The sequence below is a fragment of the Hibiscus syriacus genome, unplaced genomic scaffold, assembly GCF_006381635.1.
Source record: "Hibiscus syriacus cultivar Baekdansim isolate YM2019G1 unplaced genomic scaffold, ASM638163v2 tig00016563_pilon, whole genome shotgun sequence".
NCBI lineage: Eukaryota > Viridiplantae > Streptophyta > Magnoliopsida > Malvales > Malvaceae > Hibiscus > Hibiscus syriacus.
Genome location: NW_024062387.1, coordinates 555707 through 575520, shown reverse-complemented (window position 1 = coordinate 575520; position 19814 = coordinate 555707). Strand labels below are relative to the sequence as shown.

Genomic DNA, 19814 nt, shown 5'->3' with positions numbered 1-19814 from the left:
AAAATCAGGTGTTGACGACGATCTTGATTTGAAAGAGGTATTTTTGGATTTTATGTTGGATCAAATTGAAGAATTTCTACATATTGAGGATTTTTTAAATTAGTTGAAATTAGGACCAATTTGATAAAATGTGTAAGTTTTGAGGACTAAAACAATTATTTTACCATGCAACATCACTTACATTACATTAATGGTCAAACCTACCTATGGGGACAAAACACAAACCAAACGTAGTATTAGGTATCATTTAAAAAAAGAATTAAAAAAAAGAATAAACAGATGAAAAAATAAAACTGTGAGCATATATATTATATACAAGAACTACAAACAAAAGTTATATCTTAAGTGGCACACTATGTTTGCTGAAAGTAATTTGTATAAATGCATGCGTCGGCATTAAAAGTTATTTATTAAGTTTGAATATAAAATATGAACATAATTATATTTATTAATTTTTTAAAATAATTTTTAACTAATATACAAACTTTTATAATAATTATAATTTTTTATAGAAAGTAGCTAGTTTTATTAAAATTGAAAATATCCAAAAATACAATGAAAATTTACAAGCATAACCGTAAACTTAAAATATAATTATAAAATTTTCCTATTACGATTGAGACAAAAATTAGTCACCTAAATCACATAATCACCAAAGAAGGAAAAGGTTAAAAAACCTAACAAAAAAACTCGAATAAGATAAAGATACAAACAAATTTGATTGCATCGGTAAACAAACCACAAAAGAGGATGAAACTACCGAAATCGACAAATCGCAAATCAGAGTCAAACAACGTGAGAAAATTTTCTACAAACGCAAAACGCGTATCCAAATTTATCTGAGGGTCCAAAGCAGGGAAGATCATCATGATAATAAATAAGCGTCATCTTAATCAGTCGTGGCAATATCAAATCCAACCCTGAGAAAAAAGATAAACAAAAACAACGATAAAAAACATAAACAACGGAAAAAAACCGTAAACCACCAAAAGACAGAAAAAAATATATATCGCAAAGGCATAGATAAACGTGTAATAAAAGTAGAGAATATGTCACAAATACATAATTATTCTTATTAAAAAAAATAACCGATGGACGGCAACCAGCATTAAAATCGGTGTTGTCGTCGGTTAAACAAAATCAAAAAAGAAAAAAATTAAATTGATAAATAAAATAGACATAAATTGTAAAAAATAAAAAATAAAAAGAGGATGAAGAAAGCAACTAGGTTTTCATAATAATTATAATTAAAAGTACTATATTTATTTATCTATTATTACTAAATTGTTTTAGTTCTTTTATAGAAATATATTTTCCTCTAAAATAATACGTATTCCATTTAATTTGTATAAAATTCATATATATAAATCATGTTTTCAGAAATATTATATCTGAATTTTTCGAAAAAAATATATTTATATTATTTATTTTTTTAAGAAAAATAGTTATAATTTAAGCATAAATATTAAGATGATTTAATATATAGTACTAATGTATACATGTAATTACGTATTAGTCCGTGCATGATGCGAGAATGCAAACTAGTTTGATATAAGAGTCTCACTCAAGTAATAAAGGTAAGAGAACGTACGTCAGGTATCATTGTTGAGAAGGATAATCATAAACCAGAACATAAAATCTAAAATTTGAACATGAAATACATAAAAAATATATATGTTTATCACATTGAACCAAATAAATAAAATCTTTTATAATGATCCAATATTTTAAACTTAACGATCATATGAATACATGTAAACATTACTGTTTATACACCGAGGGTTCGTAATCAGTTCATGGGAACCAAGGCCCCCTTTTGCTTCAAGTACAATCTGTGTAATTGAATCAAAAATCTAAGGGTCGGAACCTACATTAGTAGTTGAACTTGAAACGATCCCAACTTGCAGCCATGGAAATGAACTTCCACTTATATTGACGTCCTTTAGTTCACTCAGTTTTGCTAACATCATCGTACTGTGAGTTTTGTCTTCCTCATCTTGCTTAGAACTATTACAAATGTTCTTAATCGTATCGTTGTAGTCAACTTGCGATTGGTGTTGATTATCTTCCTTTTCTCTGGCAAACCAGGGTTGCAAATAGACTCTTGCTGAAACATCAAAACTCGATCGATCAATGTAGTTCGGTCGTATGAGATCGTTAGTTGAAGCAGGAAGATTGAGATCGAGCGGCTCAGAATGACCAACAAACCTTGATCTTTGGGTTTGCTGAATCTGGTTTACATTGTCTTGAAACCGATGTAGCTTAAAGAAAGAGGAAGTGTGATTAGCGGGTGGATTCGATGTGATCCAGTGACATCTTTTATGCCCTCCTAGGGCTTGTCCAGACGAAAATACCCGGTGGCATATTGAACATACGTGTACATTTGATTTCTTTTTGGATGTAGAGGCTACTGTATCGACTCGAAACGCTGGCGTAGATTTGATTGGGGGAAACGCGTCATGATCATCATTGGCTAAACTATCGTCTTTACGATTACGATCATCGAGCGGAGCTGCGGAACATCCCTTAACTTTCCTGTGACTAGCTCTATGTCCACCCAATGCTTGATGTGAATTGAACACTTTCCTGCATGTTTTGCACTCAAAAAACCCTTTGGCTACACCTTTGCCCTTATCCATAGGTACCCTTGGCCTACATGCAACGGGAGTGATGAAACTCATTGTGTTTCTCCTCTCTTCCTCTTTGCTAGCCGAAGAACAACACTCCTCAGGCTCGGTAACAAAAGGAGCAACAACGGTTGCATTAGATAACATCATCAAGCAATTGGCAACATCTAACTCTTCGCTTGATGGACAATCGGAGATCAATGATCTTTTCCTCTTAGACAGGTAACCCGAGCCTTTCCTCATCACGTCATTGTCGCCACCATGGGACCCTTGTGAGGAACCAAGCGATTCAGCATCCCTAGAGTTACATTTACCATGCTCAAGAAAAGAATTCCATGAAAAGAACTCCTTGCCACAATTCTCACAAACCCTACAGCTCTTTAATCGATTTGGGTTTGTTCTTAATCCGTAGATGCGCGTGTTGTCGGGTGGCACGATGTTCCCTCCTAAATTGTCTACCCAATCACTCGTGGTGTTGTCGTTGTCAATGTACTGGCTCTGGTTGCCTATTCCATGCGACCTCATGTGCCCACCAAGGGCTCTCCCACACCCAAAACGTTTGCTGCAAATTTTGTAAAAGCATTTGAACTCAGATTGTTGATCCACTATAAAAGCCATATTAAAAAGGAAAATCTCTGGGAATTGAATTTCAATTAAGTGAAAGAATAATGGGAAAAGAAGGGTGAAGCTGTTTGTTCTTTTATGGTGAAATGTTGTATGGTGACAATTAAGGGAACAAGACAATAGTCCTAGTTTTTAGTAATAGTAAATTAATAATGGATTGGTTTAATTTTGTGGATGAAAAATATATATGGATTAGAGAGGGGGGGGCAGCTTAATGGATTGGAGCGTTGAGGTTTGAGGAGTGCCGGGGTGACAAGTGGCAGGATGAGAGGGTCAGAGACTTGGGTAAAAATACTAGGCTTAAAAAATTGATTAAGATAAAAACATTAAACTCGTTTTAAATATAATAATTAATTGGGTAAATTACACTAAATTCTATTGAATTTTAAGTATATGTATCGTTTATACATCTAAACTTTCAATTACTCCAATTATAGCACTAGGCTTTGGGTTTGACTTTAGTTATACAATAAGCTGTTAAATTTTAACGATATGATGATGTGGATAAGTCTTTCTGTCACTGTGATGATGTGGACAAAACGACATCGTTTTGGTATGCCTATTGATACCCAAAATGATGTCATTTTAGGCACTAAACTTTATGAGTGTATCAATTTTACCACTAAACTTTTAAATAATTCACTTTTTGACACTAAACTTTTTCGGCAACTACCGGCAACCAATCGTTGTCCATCACATATAGTCATTCACAACAAGATTGATATTAAAATGTTCACACCCCACACATTTTTTCTTATCAAAATGGTTTTCCACGAAACTCACTCCAAATCAATAAAAAAAATCTAAAGATCTGATGTGCTAATACTACAATCTCCTTCCATGACCATATGATGAGGCTAATTTTGATGTATGTTGTTAATCTTCTCGAAATAATGCTTCTCACCTTTCTAATTATTGAACAAACCCCTCAAATCTTATAAAGCCCCCAAACCCCTTAAAATAATGGACTTTTGGTTTAGTTTCATTAATTTTGGATGGATTTCGTAAAAAAAAAATTAGGAGAAGAAAAAGAAGTGAAATGCGAATATTTTGATATTGATCTTATCGTTAAAAGCGACCAATGCTAGGCGGTAATTCATTGTCAATGATGACAAAAAAAAGTGCAATGCCAAAAAGTGAATTGTAAGTTTAATGGCTATAGATCCCTAAATTTTAGTGTCTAAAATAGTGTCATTTTAGGAATCAATAGTAGCACCAAAATGGTTTTGTTTTGTTCATGTCATCACTCTATTTGAAATTTAATTGTCCAATAGTATAATTGAAATTAAAACAAAAGTTTAATGTTATAATTGGAGCAATTAAAAGTTTAATAATATAATGATACACTATCTAAAGTTTAGTAATATCTGGTGCATTTTACCCTAATTAATTATATATGAAAATTTAATTTTAATTCAATTGTTGATTAAAAAAACTTTTATTATCCACCTTTATTCCATTATTGCCTAACTACTAGGGGTGAGCAAAATTCGTCTCGACTCGAAAAACTGAATTTTTCGACTTGATTCTACTCGAATTGACTTCAGTTGCAATTTCATAAACTCTACTCAAAAAAATTTCAAGTTCAAATCGAGTTGTAAAATGCAACTCGAATAACTCGAAATTTTTAGTAATTAGTGGATTTATTTTCATGTTTGAGTCGAGTCCTTGGACTTTGTATGATATATGCATATCAAGTATGAAAAAAACATGAAGAAATATATTTGCATTGTATATATGGTTATAGAAAATCACTTAAGTTGGAATGAAATAATATTATAATATTATAAATATTAAACAAAAACTAAAAAAATCGACTCGACTCAACTAGACTTGAATTTTATAAACTCGACTCGACTCAAAAAAATTCAAATTAAGTCCGAATTGTAAAATATGACTCACCAAATCAATTTTTTTTACTCGACTCGATCGAACGCTCACCTCTACTCACTACTATTAGTTTCATCCCTTAAATATCCGATAAATTGAAAAGAAGTTTTTGGGTAAATTACACTAAAAATCACTTAGCTTTAGTGAGTGTATGCATTATATCACTGAACTTTAAGTTATTTCAACTACGACATTAAATTTTAATTTTGACTTCAATTATACTATATCATTGAGCCGTTAAATTTTAACAGCATGATGACATGGACAAACATTTCCATCACTATGACGACATGGACAAGATAATATTGTTTTGGTTGAACTATTGATATCGAAAAGGAGTCATTTTAAGCACTGAACTTTTGGTGTGTGTCAATGTTGTCATTAAATTATTAAATTATTTACTTTTAGGCACTAATTTTTTTGGGTCATCACTCGCACTCAACCGTCACCCGTCATCATTCGCTAGTTGATGCAAGATTGATATCAAAATATTCACATTTCGCTCTTCTTTCTTCTCATTGGATTGATTTTTCATAAAATCCACTAACAATGAACGTTCAATCATCATGTTGCAGTTGTTGGTGCTCAAACCCGTGATCTCTAGGAACAACAACAATTCATTTAGTTGTGTATTAAACTAGTCAATTTGATTTATAAATTTTAATATCTCATAATCGATCGATATTATACGAATAAAATTAACTTAACCGACAATGATTTATTCGAATGCGTTAACTAAATAGACTATAATCCATTTATGCTGAGAAATTTAGGTGGGAAAGAGGGTATAGATTTTGGGAAAAAGAGAAATTAAAAGAAAAGGAAGCATGTGGTGATCTCATCGTCCAAGCGTTTGAGGCGCCAATCATACACTCTTCATGATATGGCTGCCTATCACATTCACGTCAACGCTGTTTACAACAGCTAAATATGAAATCTTTTGGGGTCCCTCGGTTGAAAATTAGCACAAGTTTTTCTAACTTTAATGCAAATAACAAAACAAAATCGACCAATCCAAATCGGTCCCATTATTAATCATCCTTGATAAGTGTTTAAGAAAATCTATAAAGCTCATAAAGACGACTTATCTTAAGATCATATATATGGTTCAGATTATCCAACAGGACAGAGTCGATTAAGAAATGGCAAATGGAGATATTTGTAAGTGGGATCCTTTGGGAGCAAAACGAGTGGTGACTCCTAAATACAACTTGACAAATGAGTATTCAATCATTTAAATGTCCATCTTTTTGTGAACACCACACGTTAAGATGCCTCCTTTAAGACATGGGAATCTTAACAAAAAAAATACAGATGTCGATTGATTACCCACCATTCAATTACAGTACAGGTAGACTACCCAATGATCAAGTTTGGGGTTCTTTTTTTGTTACCAGGAAAGGCATCAATGATGAGAATGACCTATCTACAAGGCTCATACGAGTATTGATATTACAGATTCAAAGAGAACAATTTGTAGCAACTCAACTACAATCCAGAAACCCTGTGCAAGTGTAAGAATTGAAACCCAAGTTTTTGTAATGATATATGAAAACGTAGCTAAAAGTAATGGCTTAGCTCCTAGAACCAGAAGCAGGTGGTTGTTGCATTTGATGATACATAGCAGCCAGCCGGCTGTAAGCATCCATGGTCATCGGCTGCATCAAACAGACGATATATTCATAATTTATATTTACTGCATACACTATTACATCATATGTACGTTATCCTTAAGACGCACCAATGGTACCTGTGATTGGCACGCCATGAATGCGGAAAGAGGGTCCGGCATTGCAGCTGCAGCAGAGGCCGCCTGTTGTAGCCGTTCGCCGGAGCCGTCCCAGGAAGTCATGTTCATGAAAGGATTAGGCATAACGGGTGAGATGCCGGCGATGTTGGGACGCCCCATAGTGTTCATATCCATCACACCCATGCCCATCCCCATCCCCATGCCCATCCCCATTCCCATTCCCATCCCCATCCCCATCGCTGGTGCCATCATCGACATTTGGAGTTTCTGTTGCATTGCTATCGGCAACATCATTGGCGGAATGTTCATCATTTGAACTTGTGCTTGCAATTGTTTCAGGTAGTCAATCACTTCGTCTAACATTGAAGCTTTGTCCGTCTGTAATTGATCAAAAATTAAATAAACTGCCTGCACGACAAAGTACTAGACTTTTCAATTTATGCCCATTATATTAGAATTGCACAAGGCTCCTATACCAAGTTTTCACTTCGCTATAAACGTGTATACCAACCATATCAAGCATCCAAGAGGAGGATCAAAATCGAAGGAATCTTCATAACTTTACGACTAATCTCAAATATGCCATGCCAACTATTCTTTCACTAAGAATAAAATAGACACAGAGTCTATGCTAAAAAGCTAGTTAAGAATAAAGACATGCATGAAAGAGAATCTTAGGTTTATATATATTATATATTAATTTGAAATGATCATAAGATAATATCAAATTAAATTTTTTTAGTTAGTTGACAACAGAAGCACAAAACATAAATTTTGTCTGGGTAAAAGTAACTCTCAAATTGTAACAGATAGAAAGTAAAAGGCACCTTTTAGATTTTTTTCAACGAAAAATCGATGGAAATCCCACCAAAAAGCTAGTAGTGGAGAGGACATTGAAGACCAAAACTGGAAAAAACTTCACCACAAAATCATTAAGTTGACAGTGAAAGACTCTAGACTGCTGCAATTTATTCGTCAGCTTTGTTGTTATTGTTTTTCTATCACTGTAGTATACTCTTACGTGGGTCCTTCACGCAATTAAAGTTTGTTAGCAATCTGCCAATCCATATAGATAACCCTCAATCTCCTTTTTATCTTCAACTTTTTACGAAGTTATAATAGTTGGATTTCCTTTTTCTAAAAAAATTGTTTTTTAGGTATAAAAATAATATAATAATTATAATAACATAAATTAGTAATAAGTAGTCTGTAAAGTTGATATCAGTTCTGATATGGAAATTTGTGGAAATGAAAGGACACATAAGAATTATTGGTACAGCTACTGTTTCTTGGTTTGACCATTGTCGAAATTTGCAGTGATTTTTAGCCATTAACCTACCTCCGTACGTTACAACAACTGACAGAGCTGACATAGAAACGTTTCGTACCTTGCTGGAATTTGGAACCAGCTTCTGTAACGTCTTCATCCTTTGGTTGATCTTATCTCTTCTTTTCTGGAAAATCACCCAAATAATTAAATGCATGCTTATAAACTTAATTATAATCTTCAAGGTGGCAAGAGCATACACGTTCGGACTGGTTATGGATAGCAGCAGCTCTGCTCCTTTTATTTGAAGCTGAAGATTTCCCAGTTTCCTTCTTGTCTTCTTCAATTTCCTCCCTCTTTAACATTAACCAAAAGAAAAATCACAAACAATATATATATAAATTTATAGTTCCAGCATGGAATAAGGGTTAAATGGAAGAACTTTACTTGGGCTCTACTGTCACAAACAGAGTCATGATCATCAGCCGTGGTGGTGGCCTTTGTACAGTGCCTCGTCGAGCCCGTGTTTTCCCGGGAACCGAGGGAAGTAGAAGTAAAACCCACGCCCAAATCCTTGTCATGCGTACCGAAAGTAACGTATTGGCTATCTAGCCCGAACGTGGCACTGGCGCTTGCACTTTGTTCCTTGCCGCTCCACTCGGTTGTTACGGCGGGAACATACGCCGCCGCCTCCCGTGTCCGTTTCCCGGTAACAAGCACCTGTTCATGTCGAGTGCCGGCCGGCACTCTACAGGATCCCACCAAGCGAGATCCTCTGAGTCCTGGTACGGATTCCATGACGTGTGAGTTCCGGACCTCCGTCGACCTTTTCGAGCAAGGGACCAGAGCATCCGCAGCAGAACGGTGGTTGTCCAAACAAGATACAATTTCATTCCCACCGCCGTTAAGAGACACCTTAAGATACGGCACGCGAGTGGCCTGGTTCACTATGGACTCCAAGGTGCCATTAGCCCGTGGTTTATCCCAAGGAGTGTACTTAGAAGGAGCGTTGGAAATCAATGGCTTAGCCGGTACACGTGTCGGACCTAAACTATGCATGGCTAGCTGGCCATTCTCCCATGTCAATTCCGCCACTTCATACTCCGACCTGCCAAGTAAAACACAAACATCAATAAATCCAAGAATTTAACATCAAATCTTCAGTTGAGATCATCTCGGCGCTTACGTGTGACCATCGGGTGCGGTGAGGCTGGAGTTAGAGCGGAGCGAGTGGTGCGTTGCGGCATGATTATCGTCCAGATCCCAACTGGGAACGCACTGACTCATTTTAAAGAAACTAGTTGCCGTGTTTGGTTTCGACGCTTTGTTTCATAAAATTCATGTTTCGAACAAGTACGTACTCATATGAACATCAGTGGTATGGTAAAATGGGGGTTCCTAGATTTTATCATAAAGGAGATAAGAATTATCACAATCAATCACAGAGAGAGAATCATTCTGGTCCATATATGTATGTTAAAAGGGCATATTTACAGAAAACGTGCTCCAACTATTTTATTCATCATAATAAACAGTTTACAAAACTAAAGCCTTTATATACAGCCACTAACAGTTACTAGCCTCACTAAGAAACTAACTAATTAACAACAACAACCTAACTAATTATCAACAGCTTAACTAAACAACTAACACTCCCCCTCAAGTTGGTGGTTAAAGATGTTAATTAACCCACCCCAACTTGGAACACAAATATTCATGTTGTTGAACTCCCAAAGTTTTTGTTAGAATGTCTGCCTGCTGATTTGTTGTCTTCACATACTCTGTTTCAATTATTCCCTCTTGAATCTTTTCTCGAACAAAATGATAGTCAATTTCAATGTGCTTTGTTCTTTCATGAAAAACTAGATTTACTGCTATTTGAAGGGCTGCCTTATTATCACACATCAATTTTGTTGGTCCTGTGTTTTTAAACCCAAGTTCATTCAGCAAACCTGTTAACCACACTATTTATGCAAAAGTCATCGCCATGCTTCGGTATTCTGCCTCTGCAGATGACCTTGCAATTGTATTTTGTTTCTTGGACTTCCAAGATAACAAAGAGTCCCCTAGTTTTACACAAAAACCTGTTACAGACCTCCTTGTCATCGGGCAAGTTGCCCAATTTGAATCACAAAAAGCCTGAAGTTGGCATTGACTTTCTGCACTCAGTAACACTCCTTGACCTGGACTGCTCTTGATATACCTGACCACCCTCAAAGTTGCATCCAAGTGTATTTTCCTTGGTTGCTGCATGAATTGACTCAGTAATTATACTGAATAAGCAATATCAGGCCTTGTGTTGGTAAGGTAAATTACCTGTCTCCCCCTGACTGCAAAAACCCTCAGGTAAGGACATGTATACCTCTTCAACTAGATCACCTTGGAGGAAGGCATTGTATACATCCATCTGAAAAATAGGCCATTGATGAATAGAAACAAGGGCCAGGACTGTTCTGACAGTGACCATCTTTGCCACAGGTGAGAAGGTCTCAACATAATCAACCATTTCTCTTTGAGTGTATCTTTTAGCAACGAGACGTGCTTTAAACCTCTCCACTTCTCCATTCAAATTATATTTGATACGATACACCCACTTACTTCCAATGGGAGTCTTATTAGAAGGTAAGGGAACCAATGACCATGTATTATTAGATTCCAAAGCTAAAATCTCTTCATTCATGGCTTTAATCCACTCAGGATTTTGAATGGCTTCAGCATTAAGTCTTAGGCTCAATTAAATGAGAGATAGAAGAAAGGTAAAGCTAAGTTTTAGCATGAATATGAGAATAAGAAAGAAAGTGAGAAATTGTATAAGTACTTGGAAGAGAGGAAGATTGGTAGGACTACACAAAATCATGTAACCAAGCAGACTGTTTTTTGACCCTAGTAGACTACCTAGTAGGAATAGAAATGCTACTTGATGAAGAGTCATCAGAAATAATGGGTTGAGGTGAAGGATGAGGTAAAAAAGAATTATCTGTTGAAGCTTGAGGTGATGCAGACCCAGAAGGTACAGGAGATTGTGTGTGAGAGGGCATGACCAGAAAATCAGAATCAGAAAGTTCTTGAATAGGAAAAAATAGGGAAGAAGAAGAAATGGGAAACTTGAAGGGGAAAATGTCCTCATGGAACTTTACATCTCTATTCATAAAGAATGTTTGTTTTTCAAGATTAAACAAGAGGTAACCTTTTTGAGTGGCAGAATAACCCATAAAGATAGAAGGTATTGCTTTTGGAGAGAACTTATCCTTGTAGTTTGGTTGAGTGGCATAACATAAACAACCAAAAACTCTCATATGAGACAAATTGGGAGGTTTACCATGAAGAAGTTCAAAGGGACTTTTGCAAGCTAAAGAAGAAGAAGGCAGCCTGTTAATGATATAACAGGTTGTGTTGACACATTCCCCCCAAAACTTAACAGGAACTTGGGAATGAAATTTGAGGGCTCTAGCTACCTCTAACAAATGCTTGTGTTTTCTTTCAGCAATGCCATTTTGCTGAGGAGTATGAACACAAGAACTTTGATGAATAATACCCAATGAAGAAAAAAAAGAAGAACACTCACTAGCAAAAAAACTCAGAACCATTGTCACTTCTAATGAATTTAATTGTGACTCAAAAATGATTTTTTACATAGGAAAAGAATTGTTTTAAAGAGAGGATTGCATCACTCTTAAGCCTCAACAAAAAAAATTCAAGACATCCTTGTGTGATCATCAACAATGGTGAGAAAAGACCTATGACCACTATGAGTGGAAATCCTATAGGGTCCCCATAAGTCAATATGTATCAAATCAATAGGTGTAGAAGCTCTAGATATACTGTGGGGAAAAGGTAACCTAGATTGTTTAGCAAGAGGACAAATGGAGCATTTATGGACACTGTCAGCATCAAACTTATAAGATTGTAAATATGGGATTTTATGTAAACTAGAGAAAGAGGGGTGTCCTAAACAAGCATGCCAAATCTTTGTATTACAGATAGTTGAAAGATTCATACATTTTGAAGAACTCAAAGCAGGAGTACAAGAAAAGGAATGATAATAAGGAACAGAAAAAATACCAGAATCAAAAGTTGAAGAATAAAAAAATACAGCCCACGAGACTCTCTACCAATCCCCTTCATCTTTCTAGTGGAGAGATCCTGTAAAATGCAGAAGTCAGGATAAAAGGAAACAGAACAATTAAGCTCTTTGGTCAGTTTGGAAACAGACATAAGGTTATGTGCAAAATTTGGTATAAACATGACATTTTTAAGGGAATTATTCTGGTCAAGGTAAACAGAACATGTATGTGTTATGGGAGATGTTTGACCATTAGGTAAGTGTACAAGTCTAGAAGCTGATGTACATGGAACAGGAGATATTAATCTATGAAAATCTGATAACATATGGTCAGTGGCCCCTGAGTTTAATATCCAATTGAAAGAAAAATTTGTAGTGGCAGAGTTAATACCTGCAGTATTTGCTGCAGCAGGTGTCACTGTATCCACTGAAGGTGCCTTGTTCAAGAGATGAAGTATCTGATCATACTGAGCCTTTGTAAACATAGGAACATTGGAGACAGATTTAGGTTGGGACTCAGAACTTGACTGATTGTGAGACCCGAGAGGAGACCTAGTAGAGGCCAAAACAACCTGACCACCTTTCTTCTTGGAAAACCTAAAATCAGTCAGGAATCTTATCAATCAGTAGCAATTCTCATGTTTATGCCCTCGAATTTTACATTAATCACACACACCAGAGAATTTCTTTCGATCAGCAATCCCAGCAGATGTAGAGTATAAAGTTGAGACCTCAGAGATTGGAGAAAGGGCAGAAGAGTGAACCCTCGGCAATGGCTGCATAAGCAGAATTTGACTTCGCACAACAGTATACGTCTCATTGAGACCCATGAGAAATTGAAATAATTTCTACTGTGTATATTGAGCTGTTGTGCGTTGTGAAAGAGCACAACCACAAGGGGAAATGGGAGCCAAGGCTTTATACTCGTCCCAGAAAGATTTTAATCGAGTGAAATACGTTGAGATGGAAGAATCACCTTGATTCAAGAGCGCAATTTCTCGATGAAGGAAGAAAGATCTGGAACCATCAACCTTGGCAAATCGCTCCCTCAAATCTTACCAAACCGACGCAAAAGTAGATGAAAAAACGATCCCAACGGAGAGCTCCTTGCTGACGGTATTAAGGATCCAGGATAAGACGAGAGCATTACACCTCTCCCACTGAGGATGTAAAGATTCGTCGAAATCTTCTCTTCGACAATCACCGGTGACAAAGTCTAATTTGTTCTTCGCAAGCAGGGCAATCCTCATCGATCGACTCCACACACCATAGTTCTCGATGCCGAGAAGCTGATGCGAAACAAGGAGAAAACTCGGTGCATCGGAAGCATGCAGGAATAGCGGGTGATTAAAATCGAAGGTTGAATTCTCCATGGCTGCAAATGAGGGGAAAAGTAGGTGACTCATGATACTATGTTAAAAGGGCATATTTATAGAAAACGTGCTCCAACTATTTTATTCATCATAATAAACAGTTTACAAAACTAAAGCCTTTATTTACAGCCACTAACAATTACTAGCCTCACTAACAAACTAACTTATTAACAACAGCAACCTAACTAATTATCAACAGCTTAACTAACTAAATATCTGCCAACTAACAATGTATATATACATGTCGTGCGAAAGGGAAGTGAAGCTTGAAATAAATAACGCAAAATAAATACGAGATGATGATGGGTAACTGGACTGAGCCTGGCTAGCTAGCTGGCTTAATATATTCTGCCGGCGGAGACACCCACAGGAAAAGAGCCCAAAATGAGACTTATAAAAGCAATGGGTAAAGTACATGGAAGGTCGTTGATCTATATTCAAATAACCATTTTGATCACTAACTTTTAGAAAGTTATATTATAATAATTAAATTTATCAAACCATTATAAAATGTTCACGTCAATACTATAATTAATTATAAATTTAATGATTATTTTATAATTATTTAATAAATTTAATAATTATTTTATAATTTTCAAAAGTTTAAGGATCAAAATATCTATTTTAACATAATTCAGTATCTCTCATCTACTCTGACCAAAGAAAATTAAAGAAAAAAAAATCGAGGGAGTTGTGGAGCGGGATAAAACCATAAAATAGAGGTAGCAGCATTTAAGAGTAAGGTGAGAATGAGGGGCCGCGTTTCAAGGCTGTGGAACGGAAGAGGCTATGCAAGAACTAATAACTGTGTGCTGGACCCTTCATCAACTAGACACGTGTATTTGCTGGCGTTGCAGAGGATCAGCTTGCCGTTCTATTGGTTCTACACGTGTACCGCTTCCACGTGCAAAGAACTATACAAGATCTATGCTATATATACGGAAATGTCTCCTGGTTTATTTTTTTTTTGTAATAATTAATTTTATTTGTAATTATTTGAACTCTATATTTATCTTCACACTGCAATCCAATCATATAATATAGTCAGAAGAGTGAAGTTAAACTATTGGTCTGAAAAAAATATTCAAATATCATAATTTTTTTTATTAAGATAAGATAATTGTAAATTAATATTTATTATAAATATTCTCAATTAAGATTGTCAAAAAGACGAGACAGATCGTGAGATATTAAAGATTGATTCACTCAAAGCTTAATAAATACTCGACTTAAGCTCGACTCAATTTATTAACGAAGCTGAAACGAACTATTTGATATTCGATTCGAAAAGTTCACGAGCAATTCGAGAATATAATATATTAGTATTTTATTTTTTAAAAATTATTAATAATATTGGCATTTATGTATTGCTTTTTTTAAGGGTAAATTATGTCATTAGTCCCTTTTATTTTCAATCTGACCAACTTTGATAATTGATTCTCTAATTGAGTGTGTAAGTCCCTCCACCATTAATTCTAATTAATCTTAACAAAATATTACGTGGCAAGTAAAATATTATGTCCCACTTCAACTCTTCTTCTTTTTTCCACTTCAACTTTTATTTTCTTTTCTTTTTTCTTCTGTCTTCTTCTGTATCTTTTTCTTCTACTAATTTCTTCTTCTTTATCTTTTTCTTCTTTCATTATCTCTCAAGTAAATCTTGCTCCATTTGTCTCAAGAGAAGCTCTAAAATTCCAGTGGCAGTCCGCCTCTCACCGCCGGCGTTAGGCGCCGCCGACAACCATCCGCCACCACCCTCCACGTCCTCTTCTTCTTCGTCTTCTTCTTCACATTAAACCACACATAACCATTCCACTGCCTTCCACCTACGCTCTCCATCACCATATCCATCGAACGACGTACCGTCAATCACCTCGTGGCTAACCGAACAACCGGTGAAAATACCTTCGCCGAGCTTGGTGACTTGGTTTGAAATGGGAAAATCACGAGAAAATCATGATTTTTGAAACCAAAGCACTTGAAAAGCATATAAGAAAGCGATTGAAACGCGAGGGTCTGTTTTTTAACCTTGATTTTACAGGATTTTATTTGTGATAGTGCACCGACATCGAGCACCAGCGTCTTTTCACCATTTGATTCGTGTTGCCCAAGGTGAAGTTGGATACCAGCAGCAAAAACAAATTATCCACTAGCTTCACAGGGAACCATTTGAGAAGTGCCATGGCTATACCAAATGTCGAGAATTTGAACATCTCCCTCGGCAATACATGCACCTGAAAATCAACCGGATAATAACATGAGCAACACTGAAAATAATTCGAAATGTATAAGGTGGAGAATGAAATGAACTTATTGTGTTTCGAACAACGATATGAGGGATTGCATTTTATATCGACAAACGTCTAACCGGTAAGCTGTTGTTATCAGAAACTGAAACCTTGAGATCTTCAAGGCTTATTTTTGGTCTGGGAAAATCATGGTTTTTAAAACCAAAACCATTGATATAGCTGAATAATAAAAAGAAGATTGCATGGTCTTTTTTTGGAAGACCAAGGCATACAGTGAGGGGTGAAACGAGTTTGCACTTTATGTTGCAGTATTTAAGCAGTTAAACTTGAAACAAAGTGAATCATTGTCGGTAGGTTTGCAGTGAGAGTTGCTACCGGAGAAATGAAGGGGATAGAGAGAGAGTGAGAAGAATAAGAAGAAGAAGGTGGATATTTGTTTAAGTAATGGTTAAAATCTATATATATATGTGTGTGTGATTAAATGCAGCTTCATGAGAATATTGGAGTTATAGCAGAACCAATGAAGCAAGTTTATGGAAGAAGAAGAAGAAGAAACAAGTGGATTGTGTTTTTTATTTTTTTAATTGCTAACTCATAGTTCCGTTAATGAGCTAACGGAAGTTAGGGACATGAATTTACGGACCGATAACGTTAATGACCAAGCGCAGTCAATTAGAGGATCGATGATCAAAGTCGATAAAACCGAAAATATAAGGTTCAAGTTCGAGTTTGAACTTCAATCAAGTTAAGTTTAAGATTTTTTTCATTTCAAACTTTTACGAGTTTCAATTCATGGTTTGGAGTTCAAATTAAACTTGAAATTTTAGGTTCGCGAGTTTTCAAGCGGAGTTAAACTCTATTTTAGAGTTTTTAAGTCGAGTCGAACTCCACAATACTCGAGTTCGACTTGGCTCGTTTCCTGCCCTACTTTCAACTACTTGACATTGAATGCTCAGTCACTCTTACAACCACTAATTCTCGAACTCATAATGACAACAATTCGTCCAATTCCTGAAGCAATTTAGTTCGTGCAAATCAAATATCATAATTCTTTTGTTTATTAATCTATAGTAAGTACAATGAAGTATATATTCAAAGATAACTCTCAATCTCTTGACATTAAATATTTACACACCACTAACATTTTCGGTGTTCAAACTCAAATTTTTAAGAAATAACAATAACTCATTTGACTCATAAACTACTTAGTTTGTGCATCATAGTTCTAGCAATACAATAGACGTAACAAACATATATGATCGGAAATAAGACGTTGATTGAATGGTGACGTTGAGATTTTAAAATTTTAATGTTTAATGTTTTATTTTATGTAGATATTATATCTGAGTTTTAAATTCAGATTTTTTTTAATGATGTATCAAATTTTATTTGCATATATCGATCATTAGTTTGGTAATTAAAATAATCTAAATTAGGGATGGTAAAAAAATCGAACCCGTTGAGGAAAATCGAAAATCGAATTAAACGGGTCGGATTCGGGGATGATGAAAAATTGAATGTTTTAAATGGGGACGGGGACGAGTTTGATAATCTCTGTCCCGAATACCCGGCCCGATAAATATTAAAAATTATTTTTTTATATATATATAATATTAATAAATTTAATTTAATTTAAATATATATATATATATAATATTTATATATTTAATTTAAATATATATATCAGACCCGATACCCGTTTAAATAACAATTTATGCTAAACGGAAATACTTGTTTCCCCGCGGTTTTCCCCTATTACCATATGGAGATCCCTGTTTAAATCTCCGCGATTTTTTAAACGGTGACGGATACGAATTTTTTAAATGCAGACAGAGACGAAAGGACCAATCCCCGGCCCGAAACCATCCCGTTACCATCCTAATCTAAACGTAAGTAGTTATAATTAAAAACAATAATGAAATAAAGATATATAATAACAATACTTGTTAGAATTGAATTGGTTATAGTAATTAATAAGCAGACGCAGGCGTCTCCTGAACCTTGCTTCCAAATCACGATCTGAATTCCGAGTCGACACAGGTGAGTCCTGCTTCTCCTTCCATTAGATCTTTTAATATATTCGTTTGTTTAAGTGATGTCTTCATCTTTGCGCTTGATAGTTAAGTAGGAATTAGTGCATGCATTAACTCCTTCAACTGAATTACATCGTAATTTGATCAAATCTTTAAATTTTGTGGCTGGGGATCCTGTTGTTCATTAGAAATAATTCTATTTGGCTTGGTGCATAAAGCTTTTGTACAAAATTCTTTGGTTCCAATCAACTATGTTATTTGCATCTTTCTATCTATATAGGTTAGAATAATTCACAGGGGAGCTTTGTGAACAGTGTATTTTAGCCATCTTTCTAAAACTTGTTCCCTTGTGACTTATTTGTCTGTGATTATTTGTAGTTCTTATTGGAATGCGTATGGGTTTTACTTTGTGAATCGTGTAATATAACTCATGCAGCCATACGGCTGGGCAGGGATGGGGCGAGACGTCCATTAAAAGTCTCATAAAATTTAGATATTTTTCGTTATATTTTCTATTGATTGATATGTTTTCACATATTTTTCTATTGATAATCTATTTTCACCCACTAAATCACTAATATAAAGTTTTGAGCCTGTCCCTCTGCTGCTTGGCATTGGCAGCTGTTCGTCACCAATGCTCTTATCAAGAAGTGTGTAATACTAATTGATAAATGTGTGAAATGTTTTCTAATGCCGGAAGGAATGAAGTTTGTTGGTTTTTGGGAGAAATGGCAACCGGAACAGCTCCACCAAGAGGAAGTGCCGCTGCGGCAGCAAGCGTGCGCAGGAGGAGAACAACAAGCGGTGGGGTGCCTCAGGAGGTGCTGCCGGGACTATGCTTCAGTTTTACACAGACGATGCTCCGGGACTGAAGATCTCTCCAAATGTGGTGCTTGTCATGAGCATCGGTTTCATTGCTTTTGTTGCCATTCTCCATGTTATGGGCAAGTTATATTTTGTTCGTAAGGATTAGGAAGTCTTCCAACTGTGTAGCAAAACAAACTACGTTGTTCTGGTTTTCAGTTTCGCTTATTTCTGGATTTGATTAGCCCTGACTTCTCCTAGTTATCGAAAATAGAAAGTCCCAAATGAAATTTATATAGCAGGATGATAGATATTTGCTTCTCATACTTAATTTCAACTTGGATTATCTATGCTTGTGCTGGTAGGAATTCTTATTCAGTTTATCCAATATTAATTGAAAAGCACAAATCAAAAGCGAATTTGGTGGGAAAAAAGTTAATGGTAATAATTAGGTAAAAAAATTATGGATAAAAAATTATTATTATTCCTTGAAGCGATTTTAGTGATGGTAAAAATATTGATGACAAGAATTATTTTTATTCTTTGATATCATGAAATGGCTCAAGTCTATCTAGTAACTTATAAGTTGACTTAGATCTGTTTATATATGTTTGGGTTTAGTTCGAATTATTAAGGTATTCAGATTTATTCGTGGTTTATTTGTTCTTTTACACTGCAGGATGAACTCATTACTTTGATATAAGTTACATTGAGTATTTTTTTTATTTTGGGTATAATATTTTAATATTTATTGTGAAATTTGACACTTCATTAGAAAAAAAAATATTTTATATATAAATTTAATTTTTTTAAAAAATTAGAACTTTTCACCTGTTCTATTAAAGTAAAAAAGCTTTTTGTTTTAGATTTCAAATGTCCAAACCCATATAAAGGTATCACTTTTTATATTGAGTAAACTACGCGTTTCATATGTAAACTATTAGTTTTGTTTTTTTTTTTGTACCTAAATTTTTATTTGTTCCAAAATTATGTCTAACGTTTATTTTTTATTTCATTTTGGTACATTGCTGTTAAAAGTTTAGCGGAACAAGCATGACATTTTTATGAGTAAATTACATCATTTATCACTCAACTATCTTCTCCTATTTTGATCACTGGAATTTAATTTTTTAA

The 19814-nt window shown here is 35.1% G+C and overlaps 2 protein-coding genes and 1 pseudogene across 3 annotated transcripts; 1 reads left to right on the top strand and 2 right to left on the bottom strand.

Moving 5' to 3' along the window:
• Positions 1–1853: 1853 nt before the first annotated feature.
• LOC120208483 (zinc finger protein ZAT9-like) lies at positions 1854–3245 on the bottom strand. Its single transcript, XM_039207758.1, has one exon. The coding sequence runs from the start codon at positions 3243–3245 to the stop codon at positions 1854–1856; it is 1392 nt and encodes a 463-aa protein (XP_039063689.1).
• Positions 3246–6645: 3400 nt separating this feature from the next.
• Positions 6646–9529, bottom strand: LOC120208413 (transcription factor UNE10-like). 2 transcript variants are annotated; one of them, XM_039207698.1, is made up of 6 exons: positions 9345–9529; positions 8606–9266; positions 8419–8514; positions 8280–8345; positions 6892–7299; positions 6646–6799 (listed from the first exon to the last, which is right to left on the bottom strand). In XM_039207698.1, exons 1-6 carry the CDS (start codon positions 9443–9445, stop codon positions 6716–6718), a joined length of 1416 nt encoding a protein of 471 aa, XP_039063629.1. In that variant the 5' UTR covers positions 9446–9529; the 3' UTR covers positions 6646–6715. The 2 variants fall into 2 exon arrangements, with proteins under 2 accessions (XP_039063629.1, XP_039063630.1); XM_039207699.1 differs by having other exon boundaries at positions 6892–7269; positions 9345–9528.
• An 8338-nt stretch (positions 9530–17867) lies between these two features.
• Positions 17868–18877, top strand: LOC120208414 (annotated as a pseudogene).
• Positions 18878–19814: the final 937 nt, after the last annotated feature.

What these genes read in the sequence shown, in the direction of transcription:
- LOC120208483 (XM_039207758.1), bottom strand. Translation starts at nt 3,245, where the DNA reads ATGGCTTTTATAGTGGATCAACAATCTGAGTTCAAATGCTTTTACAAA.
- LOC120208413 (XM_039207698.1), bottom strand. Translation starts at nt 9,445, where the DNA reads ATGAGTCAGTGCGTTCCCAGTTGGGATCTGGACGATAATCATGCCGCA. An exon ending in TTTGTGACAGTAGAGCCCAA is followed by an intron (nt 8,515 to 8,605) that starts GTAAAGTTCTTC and finishes TTAATGTTAAAG; the next exon opens with AGGGAGGAAATTGAAGAAGA. An exon ending in TGGTTCCAAATTCCAGCAAG is followed by an intron (nt 7,300 to 8,279) that starts GTACGAAACGTT and finishes TTTGTCGTGCAG; the next exon opens with GCAGTTTATTTAATTTTTGA.